The 22,728-nt window shown below is 35.6% G+C and overlaps 1 protein-coding gene across 2 annotated transcripts in view; it reads left to right on the top strand.

The window, feature by feature from the left end:
• Stt3B (catalytic subunit 3B of the oligosaccharyltransferase complex) overlaps positions 1-22,728 on the top strand; it is a 42,096-nt gene that overhangs the window by 13,020 nt on the left and 6,348 nt on the right. For both annotated transcript variants that reach the window (XM_068366443.1, XM_068366442.1), the window contains exons 2-13: positions 2,575-2,793; positions 7,730-7,907; positions 8,945-9,209; positions 10,365-10,536; positions 10,799-10,977; positions 11,606-11,733; positions 14,102-14,218; positions 15,135-15,286; positions 16,772-17,117; positions 17,472-17,585; positions 18,162-18,286; positions 20,901-20,988. In XM_068366443.1, coding sequence (XP_068222544.1) covers positions 2,575-2,793; positions 7,730-7,907; positions 8,945-9,209; positions 10,365-10,536; positions 10,799-10,977; positions 11,606-11,733; positions 14,102-14,218; positions 15,135-15,286; positions 16,772-17,117; positions 17,472-17,585; positions 18,162-18,286; positions 20,901-20,988 — 2,083 coding nt within the window. The remainder of the gene's footprint in view (positions 1-2,574; positions 2,794-7,729; positions 7,908-8,944; positions 9,210-10,364; positions 10,537-10,798; positions 10,978-11,605; positions 11,734-14,101; positions 14,219-15,134; positions 15,287-16,771; positions 17,118-17,471; positions 17,586-18,161; positions 18,287-20,900; positions 20,989-22,728) is intronic.

The raw sequence follows: 22,728 nt of genomic DNA, 5'->3' as shown, positions 1-22,728 counted from the left end.
TAACCCTGAAGGCAAAGACAACTTCACTGAAGTCAGCCTTAAAAAAGTCGTCCGTAACCTCCAGAACAAGGTCAACTACTCTGGCCGTTTCCTCCTCCTGAAGATCTGTGGACTCTGTTCATCCTTTTCAATCCTGTTTTGGATAGGCCAGAAGTGGAGGAGGGGAACCAGAGGACAGTTGGGAAGGCAGTTCCCTCCTGTTATCACAAGTATGGATGCATGTCGAGCCAATGGGTAAAGTGGCAGTATTACGGAGCAGAGGATTAGACAGTGAACGTTCTTCGGATGGATATGGCCTCCCATTCATTAGCTCTTACCCTACCCTCATTTGCACTTTGATAATGTGGTTGTTATACTGTCCGACCTCAGAAATGTATCTCCCACTTCAAGATGCTGGACAAAGGCACACTATTGATAGTGCAGGACATATCTCCAAGGTTTTGAAATCACCTGTTTCTTGTGGAAAAGTCAACTGGGCTGAAGACCTGTCATTGATCTTTCCAACTTGGACGAGTTTGTACAGTACAAACTCTTTTCAAAATTTAGATGGAGATCATCGTATGAGATCCTATTACGAGGAACAACATTATGCTTTTTCTGGATGCGAAATACTCGTGTTTCCAGATATCAGTTCATCAGTCTTTGAGGAAGTTCCTCCGTTTTGTCCTCAGGGTAAGGTCTTTCAGTTCAGTCTTGTTCTTCGGACTGTCAAGTGCCACTTGAGTGTTCACACTCATCTCAGCTTTGGCTCATGCCAAATTGATACATCTTCTAAGATACCTAGACAATTAGCTGAGCCTCTTGGAGACGGCTTTAACATCAAGATAAGCTTCTCTCCTTTTTTCCCAATCTGGGGATTGTGGTAAATTTAGAAAGGTCCAGTCTGACCCCCAAGCAGAGGATGGAGCACCTAGGGATGCGGGTTTGACACATCATTAGGGTGAGTCTAACCATCCGACAATTGTCAGCAGATTCAGGGCGAGTAGCGAGACCTCTCTTTGCTAGCATAAACTACGGCCTCGACATTGGCAACAACTACTGGGACACCTCTCGTCCCAGGGTAATCCAATGAGTTTCTACATCAGCAGTTGTTTTAGTGGAGCCTGTAGTGTTAGTGGTCAACAGGAAATGATCCCTCGTTCCATCTAGTTCCAGTAAAACAGTAAGTAAGGAATGACCTAGACTGGTGGGTGAAGGGCAAGATCTTCATAAAGGGGACTTCTTTGGAATGACCCCCTCCTGAAATGCTACTTTTTAAGGGTGTATCAACGGAAAGCTGGGGTACTCGCTTATAAATCAGATTGCGGCAAGATAGTGTTCCATGGAAGAGAAGAGCCTGCACATCAACCTGCTTGGACTGAAGGCAGTACTCTTTGCACTGCGAGCATTCCAACACCGTCCAATAGGCCACTTGGTAGTGCTGGTGAGTAACAGCTCTACGTAATGGGGTATATCATCAAGCAAGGAGGTACTGTTTTACAGCCCCTCTGTGAGATTACTGACTCCAGATCAGGCAGAGAGCTTGGGAATCCATTGCCTTTTCGTGCTTCCCGTGTTTCGTTTGCAATTTCCAGGGACCCATTCTGTTATTCTTTTAGTCCATGTAAAAATAAAATTTGTTCAAATTGAATTTTTGGCTTGCAAAATTGCTCTATTGCAAGAAAATTGCATTATATGGCCATTTCTTATGTTGTTTGGTCCTTAGCAGTGAATTACGCATAATTTGGCCAAATTTCAAAAGAAAACGTTTGAGTTCCAAAGCTCTTTTCTTTATTAACACCTAAAGGTGAGCTTGAGCAGCCTTTTCTGTTGGGGTTTCAGGAACAGAGTTTCAGTGCACTGGCATTGCTTCTGCCAACTTTGAATGACCACAGCTTTTCGTGTGCCTCTGTCACAATAGTTTTAATAACTATTATTATTAGTTATTGTTATTAAAATTTTAATACTTCCAGGAGTATCATTGAAGTATAAAATGTTCTAGAATTAAATTTATTACAATACCTGTACTTACCTGGAATTCATGTTATTGCCTATTTCCCCCCCCCCCCCCCCCTCTTTACTCAAAATGGCTATGATTTTTCTAAACCAATGCTTATAGTAAAAATTGAAGGGAAATCAAGATGGCAGTAGCTGGGAGGGAACACTTTTTACACTACCACTCAATTTAACAATGCTTCTTTCGTGATGAAACTGGCAATTTGAAGTAAAGTTATTCGTCTAATTTTCAAGAGTACTGTATTCTGAATAGGACATTGATAATTTGTTTTAGTTTAGAAATTGAGGTTATTTGAAGGGAATAATACATGTATTGTAGGACGGAACTTTATTTTTAAATTTGGAAGGCAGTTGAATTTTAAAAACAATTCTCTTATCTAGTTAAGGATTGAAAGAATCAATAAATGAGCTGGGGCTCATAAAGACAGGTGGAGCAGTTGGAATGCCCAATATGTAAAAAGTGTTGACCAACTGATATTTATCTTGATTTTGTGCTATTTAAGGTTTAAATTCAATACAATAATTTAGAATTAAAACAAACAGTGTTACAGGTATTTTTATTTCTATATTTTTTTTCAGGTTCAATTACAGAGCCACTGCACATATGGTCAAAAATGGTTATTACAATTTCCTCAACTGGTTTGATGAACGAGCTTGGTATCCACTCGGTAGAATAGTAGGGGGTACAGTATACCCTGGCCTTATGGTCACCTCTGGAAGTATCCATTACGTCCTCAACCTTCTCAACATCCCAGTACATATTCGTGATATATGTGTCTTCTTAGCGCCAATATTCAGGTAAGACTTTTAATATTTTTTAAGTGCTTTCATGATGATCAATACCAGTTGGCATTGTGATGGACAGCAAGAGTTAGCTTGTACATGTACCCCTTTTCACAGTGAGTTGAATAGGATTTTTGGATTCAATTTATATCTTGTTTCTTTTTATGTTTTTATATTTGAATTATCAGTTTTAATTAATTCTTAAAAGTTCTAGGGAAAGACCTTTTCTATAATCCTTAAACTATTGAGACATGGAGTAGAGAGAACTCGTATAAAGTGTTAATAAGAATGAGGGTAACCTTACATGAGGTTGAGTAATGTATGTACATTGAGGGAGTTTCCTTAGAGGTATTTCTGTCTAGCAGAAATTCTGATATTCAATTATGGTTTTTTAGTTAACTCTTTTACCCCCAGGCTATTTGGAAATTTCCAACCCTTAACCCCCAGGGTTTTTTTTTTTTTTTTCAAGCACATTTTGCAGTATATATATTTTTAAATTGCTCTAACAGCCTTAATTTTTGTCATAGAGAGGTCAGGTTGGTCTCATTCTCTTGGAAAATGCCTGAAGTTTCTCAAAAAATTATCAAAAATATGCAAAAAAAATTTAAATAGCAGTTTTTTGCAAGGACGTACTGGTACGTCCATGGGGGTAAAGGGATGTGTTTTGTGAAACATACCAGTATGTCCTTTGGGGGTAAAAGGGTTAAAATTTTCCATTTCACTTGTTTAACCATTTTACAAAATAGTCTTCTCATTGATGGAAGATTTCTACTCCCTTATGCCTTGCATCATTTACCATGTATATATCCGTACTTCCTCAGATAAGTTGTAGTTACTAATTTGGAGAGATGCAAGTTTTACCTGTAAACTAACGTGGAAAATCAAATTGACAATATACTGTAATGCACTTACATTAAATAACTCCTTTGTTATAGATTTTTCTCATTTTTAATACAAAAGTATCCAGATTCATATGAATGGGATAACCATAAGCCACAGGGAAGTGTGGCCTAAATTGGGCAATAAAAAAGAAATCAGTATAAGGGTCATGATTTTGTGTTATAATTTTTCTCAAGCACTCATTAAACATCCCCTTTCCAGTAAGGCAGTTGCTCATTTTAGTTAAAAACTGATTGCCAAGAAAGCTGAAGTATTGTGTGAATATGTCAGATGTTTACATTGGCAAGAAGATTCAAGTGAAGTTTTGCTAGTTTGTTTCTGAAACTTATGTAAAAATCTAATACTTCATTATACAATGCAAGTAAAACATTTTAATTCAGTGAAAATGAGTCTATTCAATGTTTCTTTTCTTTAGCTATTAAACAATGAAATGAAATAATAAAGTATCGTTTCTAAATGTATTTCTGGGTTTGCCAGTACACTGCCTTACATTTATATAGAAATATACTCTCAAGAAAAATGAATGAAGGGTGTTGATGGTCTATCGGTACGTTGCCTTTTACAGTACAGCATTCACATTGAAATACTTACACTATGAAAAAACGAATTCTGAAGTATATTTTAATCTGTTAATTAATTCATCAAATTCACTAAAGAAATATTTTGCTTGAGGGGAATATTGGACACTCAGTACACTTATTCAGTGTGGGAAAGTATACCCTTATGAGAGTGCTTTGTGTGTGTTATATGCATTATCTTATCTCCATAATGTTGATATTCATTGTCATTAGCTTTATCTATGTTACTTAACTGCATGGAGTGCTTGGTAAGTACTTCATTGAGGATTTTTTTTGTTTTGAAAACCATGTTTTTCTTGAATGGGGATGCTGCTTAGTTTTGTATTAATTATTTGATGGTACTTTACTTTGTAAAGTAGTTTGGAGTTTATGAATTCGTTCTTACACTGTTTACAAACTTTTTATCCTTTGAGATGGGGATATGTCTCCAGCAGTGCTGGAATGAATTGTTAGTAAAGTGGTCGGTTAAAACCAGATGGTGTGAGGGGAAAGCCCCACTCACCTGCCTGTCTCAGACTAGCTACTTTTGTCTGGCTGCCAAGATTAGACATACTACCATGCTGCTGTTTCGACTGTTGGCTCTTTTCTTACATTCATTTGTAATTGATGCAGATTTTTAGTTTGGTGATTGCTCTCTCTTATAAGCAGACACATACCCAAGCAAGGGTGTGTATGTGGTGAAATGAATTTTTTTCCCTAAGAGGATACAAACCTTTGAAACCCCAATTGTTATATACTGTACCTTTGTGAAAGGCTGACCTATAACAGTCCCTTTCCCTATGGAGTGTTGTTCTTGCTCTTCCGATCAGGAAGACGATGAACTTGAACGGAACTTGTCTCGCTTGGTGGTTGTAACCTTGCCTCTTGATAGAATTACCTGATTCAGACTGATTGGCACCCATAACCTTGTACCTGTTAGGGAAAATTATTCATCTGGTGGACTCGCCTGGTGCTGACTGTGATCTCTTGATGGTGATTCTTATGTTAGTGTGTGCTCCCGGGGCAACTTCTCCATTCTCCTGGCAAGGGAAGGATGTGTTAGTGTCTTACCAAACATTTAAAGGCAACTCAGGAATGGCAGAGGCAGGGGACAGTGACATTGCCCTGGCAAGCAGGACAATGCCCTAGAGACTGACCATATATACATATGATCAGCACCGGAGCTGCCTTTCCACCCAAGCTAGGATCAGGGTAATGGCTGCTGATGACTTGGCAGGTAGACCTGTAGGCTTCCCACACCCACCATCCTTAGCTCACAAGAATGATGAGGTTGCAGACACTAAAGGAACTAACGAGTTTGAGCAGGACTCAAACCCAAACCCAAGTCTAGTGATCACCAGGTAAAGATGTTACTAGTAGGCCACAGCAACCCATAGTCTCTTTTTCTTGCTGTGCTTGGTTTTACACTGTTGATAAAATTTTCCTGTTAGGGAGATGGGTTTTCACTGTCCTAGTGATTGTTTCCTTTTAAGCCAGTACTGGTTGGGGCATAACAGCTTCCACATCCCTATAATTAACTGTTAGAAGTTTGTTGGAGTTACCTTCCTTGTTCCCATACTGGACCAGGAAGGTTGCTCTGTCCAGGAAAGATAAGAGCCTTAATTCTAGGGAATTTCCTCCCACTAATGGGCAAGTCTCCCTGTTTGTTCCTACACAAATACAAATCATCATCCTTTTGTAGGACTATGCTTTACAAAAGTTTATACTCTTGTTATTTGTACTCAATCTTGTACTAGAACAAGTAGGTTTGCCGTTGGTCAGGATCATGGGCACTGCCCTTTTCTCAGTTCTTTCGGGTGATTGAGGTATACCTCAGTCCCGTGCTTGAAAGATACTTTGGTACCGTAGGAAGAGAGGTTGTACTGTACATGCGCAATAGAGAACTAGGGCTGAAAGGAACCCGCAATCAGTCTCATTGCTTTACGAGTGACAATACATTCCCTCATATGAGCGTGATCGGTAATACAGTCCTTCGTTTCCCCATGATCATTCTCTGCGAGATCTATTTTCAGTGGATCTTTCTCCTTGAGACTCCTGGCTCACTGGAAGTTCCCATGAGTATGTGCAATCTGGAACAAGTAAAACTGACCACCAAGAACCACTCTGTGCTCTTACAAGTGCCTAGATGTTGTATCACGTACGAGCGGTTGGTTATGAGGTCCTTCACCATCTGGTAATCAGTACTTAGACGGTGCATCTGCTCATCATCACGTGCAACAGAGACTAAAGTATGCTATATTTTGTCAGTCTCTGGGGGTGTGAGGGCTAAAGGCACTTGTTTCCAAAAGAGAGGCCGATTGTCAATCGAGCCCCATTGCAGCCTCTTCTGGGTACACACTTTGTTCTGTTTCCAGTCCTGATCCTATTTGCTTTGCTAGGAAAGCACTGTCACTTAAGGTGATTGTTAAGACCTTCTCCAAAGGAAGAGGATTCTTGGGTTTTCAATACTCCAGTGATGGCTGACTTTGGTCTGGTCCAAGGAGAAGTGGAGAACTGTAAGACAATGTTCATTTGTCCATATTCTTGCACTCCTTTGTTAGTACAGTGAACTGGGAGAGGTTACTTTGGATCCTGCATCAGTGGGATTTACGGCTATTGTTTGGCATTTTGGCGCCCCTCAAGGATTGAGGACCTCACGAGTTGCTGTGGCTGGAACTTTCTCATGCACCTTTGAACAGAGCTAATTCTCAGATCTCGGGACCTAGTGGGGTCTAGTCTGTCAAGTAAGATCCTGCCTCTCGCATTTTCTCGATAAAGGAAATTCTACGTACTGTACCCATCTCCCCTTCCAGCTGATCTCGAAGTTTCTTCTTTAACTGCAGTATTTCTTGTGAAGAGGATCAAGGCTGACAGCATACAGTAGTCTTTTTAGCCCTTGAATCTGCTGCCATGGAAAGCTCCAACGTACCTAGCTTCCTTGTCAAATGATAGTATGGTGCGATCGCCTAGTTTGCCACAACTTGGGATTTGTCAAATCCTGAGATATTGGCCAAGTACAGCAAGTTGGTTTTGTCTGGTGTAAAGGTTGTCACCTTCATGGCACACAAATCGCTAACCAACTTGGTCCTGAAAAGGACTCGGGTTTGTATAATTATGAAAAATACAAATTATTCTTAAAAATTTGTGATTATTAAAAGGCCAAAGGTTTCTATATACATAGGAACAAATAAGATTTTAAAAATAAAATTTATATTGTTTCTATACAAACCTGAGCCCTTTGGACTGAATTTCCCACCTTAGCTACCCTTCTCAGTACTAGGCCCAATTACAAAGGGGCTATTCTGTGACACGTGGGGCTTTCTCCTTGACGGACTAGTCGCTAACTTACTCTTAACAATTAAATGGCTATTCCATCACTGCAGAAGAAATTGCCCAATTTAAAAAGGAGTCAGGTCTGTATGGTTAAGTAAAATAGAAATCACTTGAATTTTTTTTTTTTTTTATGCTGAAATAATGGTTGTTTTCTATTACAGTGGTCTGACAGCAATTGCCACATACTTTTTAACTAAAGAAATATGGTCTGCGGGAGCTGGTTTGTTTGCAGCTTGCTTTATTGCTGTGGTGCCTGGTTATATCAGTCGATCAGTTGCGGGAAGTTATGACAATGAAGGCATTGCTATATTTGCACTCATGTTCACATATTTCTTATGGGTGAGTATTGTGGTTTTTATATCACAGTACAGTATTATACTTTATTTTTTCTTCATGAAATACAGTATTTTATATTTTGCTTTAATAAAAAATAGATTTATTCTATCCTTTTAACATTTCATTTTTATATATTTACAAGAAGTGGTTGATAGTTTTGAATAGGAATATGCCTAAAAATACTACTTGTATGTACAATAGTTTATTATGTATTTTAAGAGAAGGGATGAGGTGTCTCATTGTTTGAATTTATGTATTTTAGGAGAAGAGATGAGGTGTCTCATCATTTGAATTTATGAAGTTGATATGTGAAGTAGTTGTTAGCTATTTATTCTTTGTACTACATTGCGGTACTGTATAGTTTTTAGAATACATGGGATGGTTGATTGACATGTTTTCATAAGGGTCCCAGAGAACAAATATGTTGAGGATGCATGTAATTTCAAGGCTGTACCGAGTAGTACAGTATATTCAAGTGGAGTGATATGAGGCTACATAAAGATTTATCTTCTATTTTCTAAAACTAAACCTTTTTTGGGACATAATATTAAGTTAACAATTTTTTCTTTTCTTTCTTTGATGGATAGAAATGTTTAAAACTTTATACAGTGCAGGATTTTGTAGTGACACAGTAATAATTTTAATTTTGTACTGAATCAGATGTAATAGAGATCTATCTTTGTAATACTGTTCTAGTTGATGAAGTGTGTAGGGTCTTGCCTCTGGGGAGAGCTATAGTATTTATTTGGGGTAGTGATTATGGAGACAGTTTAGGTTTTTTGTTTTGCTTATATTGTGTCGGAAGAATTTCTTGTGTAGTGGTATATATACACAAAATATGAGAAAAATGGTTATTTTTCATGAAGATTCATTTTCTGCAATATTCAGAGCTGACTTGTATAATGTGGTAAAGTCATTACTTAGTGATTCCAGTTTGATAATTATATATTAGTATTTTTTTCTTTAACAAAATATCCCTTTTTGTTATGAGGCTTTGTAATGTGTGTATGATCCATACCTTTTATGTCTTGAATTTTTAGGTGAAATCTGTTAAGACAGGAAGTCTTTTCTGGGCAACTATGGCATCTCTGTCATACTTCTACATGGTAAGTGCATGGGGTGGATATGTGTACATCATCAACCTCATTCCCCTGCACATTTTTACCTTATTGCTCATGGGGCGTTTTTCGCATCGTGTCTACACTGCCTATACGACCTTCTACATTTTGGGGCTCATATGCTCCATGCAAATTCCTTTTGTTGGCTTCCAGCCCATTAGGACATCAGAACACATGGCGGCAGCAGGTACGTAATGACCTTTTTAGACTTCAATAGACCTTCCTTTGATTGTATTTCTGATAATGAATTATTTTATAACTCATGTACTTCTGCACCATCTACTGAATTACACAAAAGATGTCTTGGCTAATATTGCAAATCTATAGTCAATTTCTTCTAGCGATGCAGATTTGCACCGACTCACAGCGGTGCCCTTTTAGCTCGGAAAAGTTTCCTGAGCGCTGATTGGTTGGACGAGATAATTCTAACCAATCAGTGATCAGGAAACTTTTCTGGGCTAAAAGGGCACCGCTGCGAGTCGGTGCAAATATGCATCGCTAAAAGAAATGGACTATAGTATTTGTCAGCATTAGTTTTTAATGAGATTTTTGTAAACCCTTTTGATTAGTGGCAATTCCAAAAATACCGAGTTCTGTTTAATTCAACTTCTACTGTATTCTAAATTATGCTGTTGAATGGTACTGCAGGTCTTTTTAAGATATTTAAGTACAAAGATGTTCAAAATATTTGTTGAATGATTTGTGCAATATAAATATACTGCATTTCTAGTAGGAGTTTCATTCAGATTAATGCTTGAAGGTTTAGGTAACTGAATGCAAGTGGTAGGAACTAATAATATTCTAGGTTTTACAGTTTAGTCTTTGATTGTTAGTTGCATCATAAAGTGTGCAGATATTAAAGGAAAATAGATAATGGTATGTACATAAATATTCTTACAGAATGTAACATGGACATAAGATTTTAGTAAGTAATGTATGTTGATCAGTTTTCAAGATTTTACATTTATTGTACTTGAAAGCTGATGAATATCTCTATAATGCCAACAAATCAGATTATTTAGAAATCTTATAAGTCATGAAACTATTTTGAGGAATTTCTCGTGTGTGTTTGTGTGGACTCGACAGGACTAATATGGCTACCTAGAAGTTGAAAATTTAACTTTCTATTGTTTTTAGCATTTTGACTAATTTGAATTAATGTTTTTTTGGGTCAAAATTATGATACTGTACAGTAATTACTGGAAAATAACGTGATTTTAGTTGCAGGAAAATTTAATTTTTATTTTCCTTATATGTGTGTTTCTAGATGCAGGAAAATATACAATAATTTCTATTTTATATGCTAGTTGCCATTTTATAATTTCTATATTTTTTTTTACAGGTGTGTTTGCCCTTTTAAATGCAGTAGCAGTGTTGAAGTACCTTCAAAGTGTGATGACACAAGCGGAATTCAGGCACTTCTTCATTGTTGCTGCGGGTACTGCTGCTGGTCTCGTCTTCCTTGTGGTAGTTGGTCTCACATGGATGGGAGTTGTTGCTCCATGGAGTGGAAGGTCAGTACCAATCAGAAGTTGACATGTGGGATAATTCAAGATGATGTTAGATTTCAAAAGTATATTAGTGGGAACCTGTAATAGAAGTCAGACGCAGCCATGACAAGAAAAAAAAAGATAGTATTAGTCGTTTGGCAATGTTAGATACTTCGGTGGCAAATGATGAAAATTCCATAGCAAATAGATTATGATTTAATTTGCTGAGAAAAGCTGCCCTAGCTTTTGATGATATTGTCGCCAGTAAAACTGTATTTCTTTTCAGATTTTACTCTTTATGGGATACCGGATATGCCAAGATACACATTCCTATCATTGCCTCTGTGTCAGAGCATCAACCTACCACGTGGTTCAGTTTCTTCTTTGACCTTCACATTCTTGTTGCAACATTCCCTGTTGGACTGTGGTACTGCATCAAGAATATAAATGATGAAAGAGTATTTAGTAAGTATTGCACTTTGTTGTTATATCCATTTACACAATGCCTTCTGGAATGTTTTGTTAGTCTGGTGAATTTTCAAAATTGTAAGAAATATCATTGCCTGTAATTTATTGTAATTTACAAATTCCCTTTTGGAATACATTTAGAATTACTTTCCTGGTGTAATTGAAATTATTTTATGGCTGGGTACATTAATATACTGTATGTAATTTTTAAAGATGTTTTCACTTTCCATTACTATTATTAGCTGTAAATTTCAGAGCAAATGCATCTTTGTCATGCCAAGAGGTTCCAAGGGGAAACTCCTCTTTTTACTGGAATCCACTAGTTTTAATATAATTAAAATATTTAAAGTATTTTAAAGCCATTGCAGCATATTCTTGGGTCAAAATAATGTTGCAACTTGTGAATGTATGCTTAAACTTGCTTTTTGAAAAATGCATTCCTGTTATTCTATTTTTATCAAGTAAAATTGTTGGTTTTACAGTTCAGTATTCCCTAGTGCTTTTCTTTATGCTTTAGTTGTTCTTGCAGCTAAGAGTAAGCTCTTTATTGTAAACTTTACTTTATTTTCAAATTATTTCTATTACAGATAGCTATATTTATTACTTTTTTTTCTTATATTGACAGTTGTATTATTTGCGGTTAGTGCTGTCTACTTTGCTGGTGTTATGGTGAGGTTGATGTTAACACTCACCCCTGTTGTTTGTGTCTTGGGCGGCATTGCCTTCTCGCAACTATTTGAAGTTTATCTTAAGGTAATCAATAACTTAAGGAAGTTGTATTTTTATGCTTTTCTTTTTCTTTAGTCCAGTACTTTTATTTGGCATAAATGTTAAATGCTTTATACAGCATACTGTAGTTCATTATTTACGATAAAGTCCCACTTAACCGTTTTATAGTAAGCTGAAAGTTTCAGACAAACACCCAAGGCAAAACTAATTGAATAAATTGTAATTTACTGTATTTAAAAATTAATGTACTGGGTAACCTCCTTGTTCTGGTTTTCAGACTACAGGTATCCCATGGAATTTTTCTTTTTCCAAAAAGACTTTCTGATAGACATTATAACCTTTTGTACATTGTAAATAGTATAGCCAAGACCAAAGTTAAAAGAATTTGCAATCTTGAAAATTTGTGCTCATGTATAAGCTAATTTTGACTGTACTTTTCAAGTTTGGATTCATGAGAAAGTTATAATTTTTATCCTATGGTTATTTTAATGTGCTATACTTTAAAGTGAATAAGTGCTATACTTTAAAGTGAATAAGTTCAAAAGAGTTATGTAGACATGAGAAATGTTGTGGTATAACTTCAAATGAATATATATACATAACTAATAAAGAGGTTATTGTATAACAAAACTAAAAGTGTTTAAAATATTCATATTTGACACTTGACAAAAAATCCCATGTACAGTCATCAATATCAACTGTTCTTGCAAAAGACAGTTGGCCTATGATTAACATATCTAACCTTGGAATTGTTTTGACACTATAAAGCAAACTTATAGATGACTTGTTTCTTGTGGTTTTTATTAAGTAAATACTCAGTAACCTAAGGCAAGATTGCCAAATTGTTTCAATACAAGTCACTGTATTTGTAGTGTTACCGTTCCATTTCTAGAACAGATTTTTTCTATGATTTACATGTGTGGAATAGCTTTCTTAAGGTTTTTATAGATTGCTGTTTTAAATGGCGCTTGCTTATGTTGTCCAAGACATACGTATAGGTGACTTTTTCTCTAAATTCAGTTAAATTATTCCTTAGATCTTTATCTCTGGTTGTGATAACCTATTGGAGACCCGCTCAAGCTTGATTGTTTCTTGTAGTGTTTGCAACCTCACTATCCATGTGAGCTAAGGATGGGGAGTTTGGGGGAGCTTATAGGTCTCCCTGGTCCTGGCTTGTGTGGAGAGTGATCCTGGGTGCTGATCATATGTATATATAGTTTAAAGGCCCCTCATGAATGGCTGAGGCAATGGACAGTGACAGTGCCATAGAGACTGACCATATATACATATGATCAGCACCCAAGCCCCATCCACCCATCTACTGATGACCCTGTAGATAGACCTATAGGCTCCCCCAAATCCCCTGTCCTTAGCTCACAAGGATGGTGAGGTTGCAGACGCTATAAGATACTATTGAGTTTTAGTGGATTCGAACCCCAGTCCAGTGATCGCTAGGCAGGAACGTTTCCAATAGGCTACCACAATCCTTGTCCTGCTAGGGCATTGTCATTGTGCCTTGCCTCTGTCATTCATGAAAGATCTTTAAACAGATTTGTATTTTCGAAGCCTTGCATAGGTCTTGCTCTAAGAACTGGGTTTAGATGAAATAGAAATTTAAGGAAAACAAATTAATGAAGTTGGACAACTGTTTGGTGTACCCTAAATGAATCGATGAGAAATATAAGGTAGAAAGTGATGCACCTAATAGGTACCTTTAATACTGCCTGCAGTGAACCACACGAGGAACATTGTAGGTAATGTCCTCTTCTGAGGACTGAAAGAATTAATATCATTTGCAACTTTTTTTCCTAATATTACATAAAAATAGTACAGTAAGCCTTATCAAAGCATTAGAAATTGTCCCAAAGCAAAACTATAATGCAAAGATTTTATTTATGAGTGCATTTTTGCCTCAATGATCTTTGCAGTCATGATGCCCGATCACCCCCAAGAAATCATGTGACATTTCCTCTAATAATGTTTAATTCGGTTTAGCCAGACTTGGGCAAAATTATCATTACTGTGTGGGCTGGCATGTCTTTTGGTTTTTGCTTTGTCATTTTGAAGATAGATTAGAATTTGAGTACAGTACTTTATTATTTGAGAATTGTAATTCTTAAAGGAAGCAAATGTTCTTCTCTGAATTGATGTATATTTTTTTTTTTATAAAAATCTCTTTCTTGGTGATTGTATTGCAATCTGAATTAGTTTGATACTGAAATGAAGGTATTAAGAATAAGTATAAAGAAGTGTAATTGAAGGTAGAAGAGAATACATCATATTTTATTGGGAATTAGTAGAGGTAAAAGGAGCTTAGATTTTTTTTGTAATCAATGGAATTATAAGATCAGCCTCAAGTTTTTCCCATTTTTCCATTTTATTTGAAATCCAGGAAGAGGAGCCTTCTCGCCCAAGTGTAGGAGATTCCAGTGATGATGATGAAGACGGTGAGAAAAATAACAGATATGACAAAGCAGGGAAGCTGCGAAAAATGAGACACGAGCAACAGGTATTTTTTTTTACTTAATTTTGTATTTAAGTTTATACTGTACATTGCATATTTATATAGTTCAGTAACAGGAACTTACATTTACTTGTCAATTAAGTACTGTATTGTATTTTTTTCTTGCAATATGTATAAAAGAATAGAAAACCTAAGATTATTCTTTTTTATTTATAAACTTAACCATGCCATATGATTGTATTTGGGGAGTACCCTCACATTGACTTGTATAGTTGGCAAAGTTCATGCTAGTGTTCAACAAAATGGTCAGCATTAGTTTCTGCTAAAGTTCCCTCAAAGTATCTACTAAAAGTGTTTTAATAAGTAATGAGGAGATTCCACATGATGTTAAATGGAATATGAATACCCTTGGATCTTTAAGTTTGAATATTGATTTTTAATAGTCCATGCTAAGCTAAAAGTATTATCTAAAAAAAAATCTACTGCAGAACATACATTCAAGAAAGATATTTTGTGAATTGTTAGAATGTGCTCCAAATATATTAGATAGTGATTTATTTTATGAAAATACCAGTGAAGCAAAATTTTTTTAATATTAAAGTAGCAATACAGATTAATAGATTTTCTTATTTTCTGTTGACATTCTCAGAATGCTGGAATAAGAATTGACTTCCCAAGTGTTTAATTGTATATTTTGCACTCATGACTATACTTGAATAAATTTAGTTTAGATTATTGGAGGACATTTCGACTTCCCAAAGATGGTTGTTGTGTGTTAGCTTGTTTATGCACAACATTGTATGCATCTCTATATGATAGAATTCAAACAATGAAAGTGATTCTTTTCTTTTGTGGGTAGTTTTCATGATATTGGGAGGCATTGTAGAATGTAATACCCATATTTTGCCGATATTTCAAATGATGTGAAAACTAATTCGTTCTTTTATTTTTTTCTTTAAAGGCAACAAATGATGGCCTTGGTGTAAATATCAGGAGTATGGTCATCGTTGCTGTACTAATGATTCTTATGATGTTTTCCGTCCACTGTACCTGGGTCACTTCCAATGCGTATTCATCACCATCAATAGTGTTAGCTTCTTATGGTCAAGATGGGTAAGGAGATTTTTTATTTATGTTTTGGTCTTTATGTAATTATCTGCCTAGAAACTAAGTAGAGTTTCAAGTTTCAATGCTGATATTTATCATTTGTATGAGTAACTGCTAGCTTGTCTTTGTCCTTTAGAAATAAATTTCCTAGGTTATCTTGATAACGAGGTAACAACAAAGAGGTGCCCTTGTGAAATTGAAGGTGTACATTTGTTTTATTTTCAGTAGACATTCAACAGAATACTGTGGCAAACAATTAGAGTAATGTTACAATGGTAGACTGTGCCAAAAAGACTAATTTACTAGTGATAGTATCATATAACACAATCTATAATGAAAACAGGCAGGTATACCAGGTTAATTATTGATCAATAATGCTATCCATCAAAGGTAGACTATGATTCCTCAAGCTACAGAGGAGTGCAGGAACTAAGACTATACAACCAATGCATCCAGATGCCCACATGTTTAGAAAATAATTATATGAATGTTACAAATGTAATAAGGATGGAAATGTAGAATGCAGAAGAGAGTATAGAAAATCATTTTAAGGAAAAATAAAAGTATGGTGAATAGAAAGGAAGCAAAGAAGTAATTGTAGTCAGGAAGGAGGCTATGAAGTTGCTGTTGCCAGTGTAGGGGTGTATACAGTACTATATATCCTGTGAAGCTAATAACATCACAGATGTTTTAAGATTGCAAATTTAGGTTGAGCAAAGAATTTTAATTGATCACCTTTTAATAAGCAGTGCTAATAGTGGAGCAATGTAGAAGGAAGGTCATGTAGTGATTGAAGGGCAGACCATATGAGAAGCATAGTATCTTTTGTTGTTCTGACAACATTTTGATTTATGAGAATGCAATTGACTTTCTGCACTCTGTGAGTGTGTGAGCATGCGTGCGTGTAAAATGCCACTGGACATTTCAATGACCTTGACGAGTTCTTCAGCCCCAATCGTTGTGCTTTCAGTGTTGATCACTTTGATGTTTTCTTGTGTAGCTGTTGAATATTCTCAACATTATCTTTTTCAATTTTCATATGATGAAAATCATTTGAATCAACTGTATATAAAGTTAGCAATGTCTTATTAATTATTTGAAAAATATTTTGGTTATTAAGATTATCTCATTCATTGAACATTGGTTGTCCTAAAATATGTTTGGTAGAAGCATAGCCAAAGAAGACTGCTCCTTTACCGAGCAATTATGTGACATACAGTACATAGAAATGGTAAATGATATAAACTAACCAAAAATCAACATTCATAGCTTTCGTGCACGACCTCTATCCACAAACACAAATCAATACTTTACTTGAATAAGTGTGTATCATCTCAAGGTATTCTTTGATTTGATGGGGCCAGACATTCATTTTGATATTGATTCATATCAATTTTTTGGATGCTATATACCTTAGTCCTTATTTAAGTTAAGATATGTCTTAAAAATTAGTCTGAAGTTTATAATTTTTTTTCTTTATTTTTTTGACAGGAGTCGTCAGATCCTCGATGATTTCCGTGAAGCATACTACTGGTTGGCTCAGAATACTGACGATGATGCAAGAGTCATGTCTTGGTGGGATTATGGCTATCAAATAGCTGGTATGGCTAACAGAACCACTCTCGTTGATAACAACACTTGGAATAACTCTCATATTGCCCTTGTTGGGAAAGCAATGTCTTCGAATGAAACTGCTGCTTATGGCATCATGACAGCATTAGATGTTGATTATGTGCTTGTGATATTTGGTGGTGTCATTGGCTATTCAGGAGATGACATCAACAAATTCCTGTGGATGGTTAGAATTGCAGAAGGAGAACATCCAAAGGAGATAAGAGTAAGTAAACACTATCTTCTTTGATGTATGAAATGGAGATGTCCATTTACAGAAGGGCATTAAAGTATTTGGTGATTTGAATGGGGTCTTTTTAAAGCTCATACACCCTAAGAAATTTAGTCATTGAATAAATTGTATATTGCAAAATAATACGTCATCATTAAAGTACTTTATCAAGATAACCAAGTTTATAAGTACAGTATTGTTTGTTAATACTGTATTCCTCAAGTTCATTTGTATGGAAATTTTCTAATAAAACTTTTCATGCTTTATTGAAGTGCAATGTACCTTAGTATTGCAGGATATAATTAGGTTACCAATATAATAACCAAGTATTTGAACTTTTCATTACAGGAAAGTGATTACTTCACTGATCGTGGGGAGTTCAGAGTTGATTCCGAGGGATCCTCAACTCTTTTGAACTGCCTCATGTACAAGCTGTCTTATTATCGCTTTGGGGAGCTTAAGGTTAGTATCTTTCCTCAAATTGCTGTTGCATACAAATTTCACTGATAAAGAATTAATGTCTGGTCTCTGTTACACTTTGATTGTGCATCATGTAGATGATATGGAAAATGAGATTTACAGAAATGCTAAATCATTTGATGATTGCAGATAGTTCTTGTATGGTTAGGAGTATGTGTATGAAGAAAGAGTGTGCAGAAGATGAAGGACTTCAACTTTAAATTGATCTGAGTTGAAAGTGCACAAGATTAAAAAAATTATATATAGAACATAGGTGTCTATCTGATGTAAAAAAATATGATAATTATATTTGTCATTTTGTGGTAGAACTTTTTCATTGACACTAAAATTATGATGCCTTTTTTACTTTACTTGGTAATTTGATTAACCTTAGTTATTTTTCTCACAACTTTTATGATAAAGTAAGGTGACAGATCATCAAAGTGTCTGTTCATAGGGACAGGAACCATAAACTGAAAGTATAGTAAACCAAAGCTGCTGTACCTATAGAAAAAAAAATTATCGCACTTTTCACACTGTCTTTATTACCTTTTATGCAATGGCTTTATTCTGTTTCAGCTGGACTTCAGAACGCCTCCAGGCTTTGACAGGACAAGAAATACAGTCATTGGTAATAAAGATTTTAAATTGACGTACCTAGAAGAAGCTTATACAACAGAACACTGGCTTGTTCGTATTTATAGGTAAGTTTTTATCATTATTAGGTATGCCATATATATTTAGGTATAAGGGCTTTGGTAGAGCTTCTATTCTTTCTTTTAATCATATTGGTAATACTATGTCACTGACAAATGATTGTGTATTTGAATGAGAAATAAAATTGTCAAGAGTTTCAGTTGACACATTGGTTTTTAAGATGGCTTTCTAATGCTGGTTACAGTATTTTTCCTTTGTTAACGAGTAATGCTAACCAGCTAGTGATACTGCTAGGAGGGGAAGGGATACCATCTCCGTTATCAGCTAGCTCAAACTTTAATTTTACTTCAATGTAAGAAATCTTACCTGACTACTATGGAGGCCATTAGATTTTGTACTTTCTTTAATTTTCTGGTGTGCTAGATTTGGTATACACTTACAGTATTTTGTGTATTTGTTTACCAAAACATCTTTATTTACAAGTTGCTTTATTTCCATGCAGGATATCCCAGTTACACCAGCCTGTTTTATTAGCAATATTTGCACTTCTACTGTCCATGCTTTCATTCCCATAAACAAGTTTGCAATGATCACTACTTTTTTTTTTTGCTCTTCAAGATTGCCATTGGTAATGGGTTTCACCTTTGTACAAAACCTTTTCTTTGCATTAACGGTTTCGTCCTATTTGAACGGATTTTCCTTTTTGGAAATTGATTTATCACTTGTCTCATCTCTTCAGGGATGTTGGGACTATTTTGGCCATCTAGAGTTTTATTTTATGGTTTGTTTTGGGAATCTCATTCAGTTCTGTTTGTTTCAATCAAAGTGGTAGTTTATTCCTGTAAATGCCTAGAAGCTTTACCTTATCATCTTGGCATGATAGGCTCCAAGGTCATATCTCAACTTACATAACAAGTTTTGCCTAACCCTGCTTATAGTACATTGTGTGGAACTTGCATGACAATTGGCTTTTCATATATGATACAGTTTATGTATTCATATATCACTGTTTCCTTTTTGCTCAGAATACTTGCAAGCATTGTGTCCCTAACATTTTCTGAGGGCACCTTAGACACCCGGTCAATTATCAGAGCCCCTCTTTCTCTTGTGCCTACTGCCTCCATCAAGAAGAAAGTGTTTTCAGATGATGCTTTCCCTCTCATATGCCACCTGTTTCAGTGATACTCTAGGTCTGCATAATAGATATCAAGAGGTTGCAAATTGTTGCTTCTTGCCAGTGTGTCTTTCCAATGTTGGATACTTAGCCCTTACATTAAAAGTCTAATCATTACTCCGTTCTTCTTTTCACCTCTTTATTGTGATTTTCTGTCATCAGCTTCCTTTGCCTCATTACCCACATCGAAGCTACTTCTGCCTTCTACGCCAACTCCTGCATCCATTTTTATCCAATCCAGTGAATATCCTTTGGGGACAAACTCAGCTTTTGTAGATTTCCCTCAATTACAGATTCTGGATTAGTTTTTGCAGTTCAGAGCAAGTTGCAGAAGATGAGTGGAGAAACTTAATCATTTCTTGGTTCTGATGAAGGCATTGTTGGTTTTGTGACTGACAAGGATAACTCCTTTAGGGATAGTAGTGACTTTAGGCATTCCTCCTCCAGGTCAGGAAGAAGACACTAGCAACTCTTGATGACCATTGTCTCTCCAGACTTTCATGCTCCACCACACATACCCTTCTTGTGGATAAAGTCCACAGTCTGCTTTGGCCACTTTAGTAAGGCCTTAATGTTTCACAGGAGGGATCATACTCCCTCCCCTGTTGTTGGTCAAGTGGCGGCTGCCCTGCTTCCTTGCAATTCACTTTGCCCTGGCTTCTCCCATGAGGAGGAGGTTGCCATCTCCAGATGTATACTGTACTCTATTCTCCTAATAGGCTCCCCCCCCCCTTTAGCTGCTTCACCTCATATTCAACCATGCAGTCCATTTGGTATTTCTGATCCTCTGTTTTTCCAGAACTTCCCAACTACCAGTCAAAAGAACAAGGTTTACCACTACAGGATTCTCCATTTTCTAGCATATTGAATGAAAGATAATCAGTACAAGTGCAAACATCCTCACAGTTGAACAACAGCTGTTCAGAATACCTGCGAGTGAGGGATATTTCAGTATATAATGTGGTTCCATTGTATACATTGTAAAGAATATAGATTTTTTGTAGGTTTTACCGTCTTGGTGTTTTTTTAATATTACAAAAAATTTTCATTTTTTCATTTTTGCACTAGGGAGCTGTTTAAAAGGCTAATTTTAATTTCATTGGTTAGGTAGGGAAAGGACTGCACTTTCATTTTTTAGTGGTGACTCCTTGTTCAGTTTATACATAAATTTCAGGTGCATCTTCAGATTTTTATAATTGTTTTTCTGTGAATAACAATGTTTTTATGGTTATTTACCGGTAGTACTTGGGAATTTATGTCATAGGAAATCTTCATAAAGTTATTTTCTACCCAAATCTTCTAATAATTTTTTATTACAAAACCCATCTTGTGATCCAAAATTGTTAAAGATTATCTGACAATTTAGAAAGAGTTCAAATTTCTATTTTCTGTCTTTGTTTTCCAATGTAAATATGTAATTTATAAAACCTCTGTAATGTATTCCAATTGTAGATATTTTGCAACTTTTACATGAATTTTGTTTTCAGAGTCAAAAAGCCTGATGAATTCAACCGACCTCGCATTCCAGTATCACAAAGGAAAGTCAGGAGGAGGAATGTATTTATCACAAAGAAGGTAAGAGAACTTGACTCGTTTTTTTAGGTTCAAAAGTTTTCTGTTGGGCAGTTTTCTATGTTGGGACATTGGAAAACTAGTTTACTTGGAGACTTCATTGATTTGCTAGGATTGTACTATTTTAGAAAGGTTATTCTTATTGTGTGAATGGCCTTGATGCACTATTAACCTGGTTTTCAAAGCTGTGAGCCAAGCATTTATCTTATTAAAACGCATCAGAGCTGCCAGGCAAGCATTTGCCTAAGTAGGAACTTGAAGCCTTTTATTATTCGGCAGAAATATGCTAATGCACTTGAATGCATGTACTTTAACTTAATAGTATTAGTAGGGTACTAGATCAGTAATGCTAGTGAAACCTTTGGATACCACAGAATTAGTTTTTAAGATTGTACAAAGAGGATCAATCCATTGAGAGGAAAGTCATGGAATATGTTAGAAAAACACAGGTTAACCTTTACAGATATTACAGTAAGTTTATAGTACGAGGGAAGCTGTAGGAATAATTAGGATTTCTTGGAAGCAATGTATAGGAATATAAGAAGGGTTTGTTCTTAAATGGGTACTTGAAAACTAAAACCTTAGCTTTGATGTAAACTGACAGGAAAGAATGGGATTGTACGAGCACTCAGTTCATATAAGTTGATATAAGTAGTTATATTGTATGAATAATCCCTGTTGCTATTTTCTCTATACTGGACTATATTAACAAAACTCAATTGAAAATTTTAGCTTTTGAAAAGGGCAATTTTTTAACTATAAACCCATAACTTGCACCCTCTTTGATCCAAATTTTTTATAGATTTTTATCACTCAAAATGAGTTGTACATTTTGAAGTTTTACAATATTTGGTCAATTACCTCTGCAGTTAATTTTTGTGGTATATTTTTCATTTTCTCCTACTGTTCATAATCCCCATATGATTTTGTCATGTTTCTTTATATCGCCTCCAATTTCAAACATTACTGTAGTCTCATGGTGTTTGTTTTACTGCTAGCTTAACTGTCACCAGGATTTTAATCTGATGTGTTTTCCAATTTAAAGTACTTTATGTCAAGATTTTATACGACTGTAGACTGCCTTATTCATTAAACTGTAAAACTCGATTTATTATCATTACCTCATGTATGACCCTAAGTTGTATAGCACATTTTGAAAGGGGGTATGATTGGGTAGAATGCAAAAGCAAAGGAATTAATAGATACCAATGAAAAGACACTGGAGTTACAGCACTTTCCCCATTTGTTTTCAAGGCAGTTAAATTGATGACTAATTGTACTGTGTGTTTTATTAGTATTGTTGTTGAGTAAAAAGTGTGTGATCATTGATATGGCTTACTGCTACTTGTAATAGTCAAAGTTTTCTAAAAGGTATCCAAGTTTAATGAAATTTTAAAGTGTTAGGAATTCCTAAAGTTCTTGAATGTCCATCTTTCTTTAGATGTGATCTTGCGTCTTCTTTCTCTCACTTTTATGAGAAGTTGAATTTTTTAACCTCAAGTTTTTTATATGATGTTTGTGTAATTGTGTGTCAAGAACATACCAGACCAATTTTTTGTTTACTTCCTAGAGATTTTAGCTTATAGCTTATGCTTGAGAAGAATATTTCAGTGAAGTAATATTACGTATGGAAGTATAGAGTATATATGGTGGTGTAGGTTTTGATTAATCATAATTGTACTGATTGAATTCTACAATGTAAGCTTAGTAACCTTGATGTTTAGGTGAGACCTAATGAGTCAG

Source organism: Palaemon carinicauda, chromosome 44 (genome assembly GCF_036898095.1).
Source record: "Palaemon carinicauda isolate YSFRI2023 chromosome 44, ASM3689809v2, whole genome shotgun sequence".
Classification (NCBI taxonomy): Eukaryota; Metazoa; Arthropoda; class Malacostraca; order Decapoda; family Palaemonidae; genus Palaemon; species Palaemon carinicauda.
The sequence above is the reverse complement of the archived record's forward strand: the minus strand, read 5'-3'. Positions and strand labels throughout refer to the sequence as shown.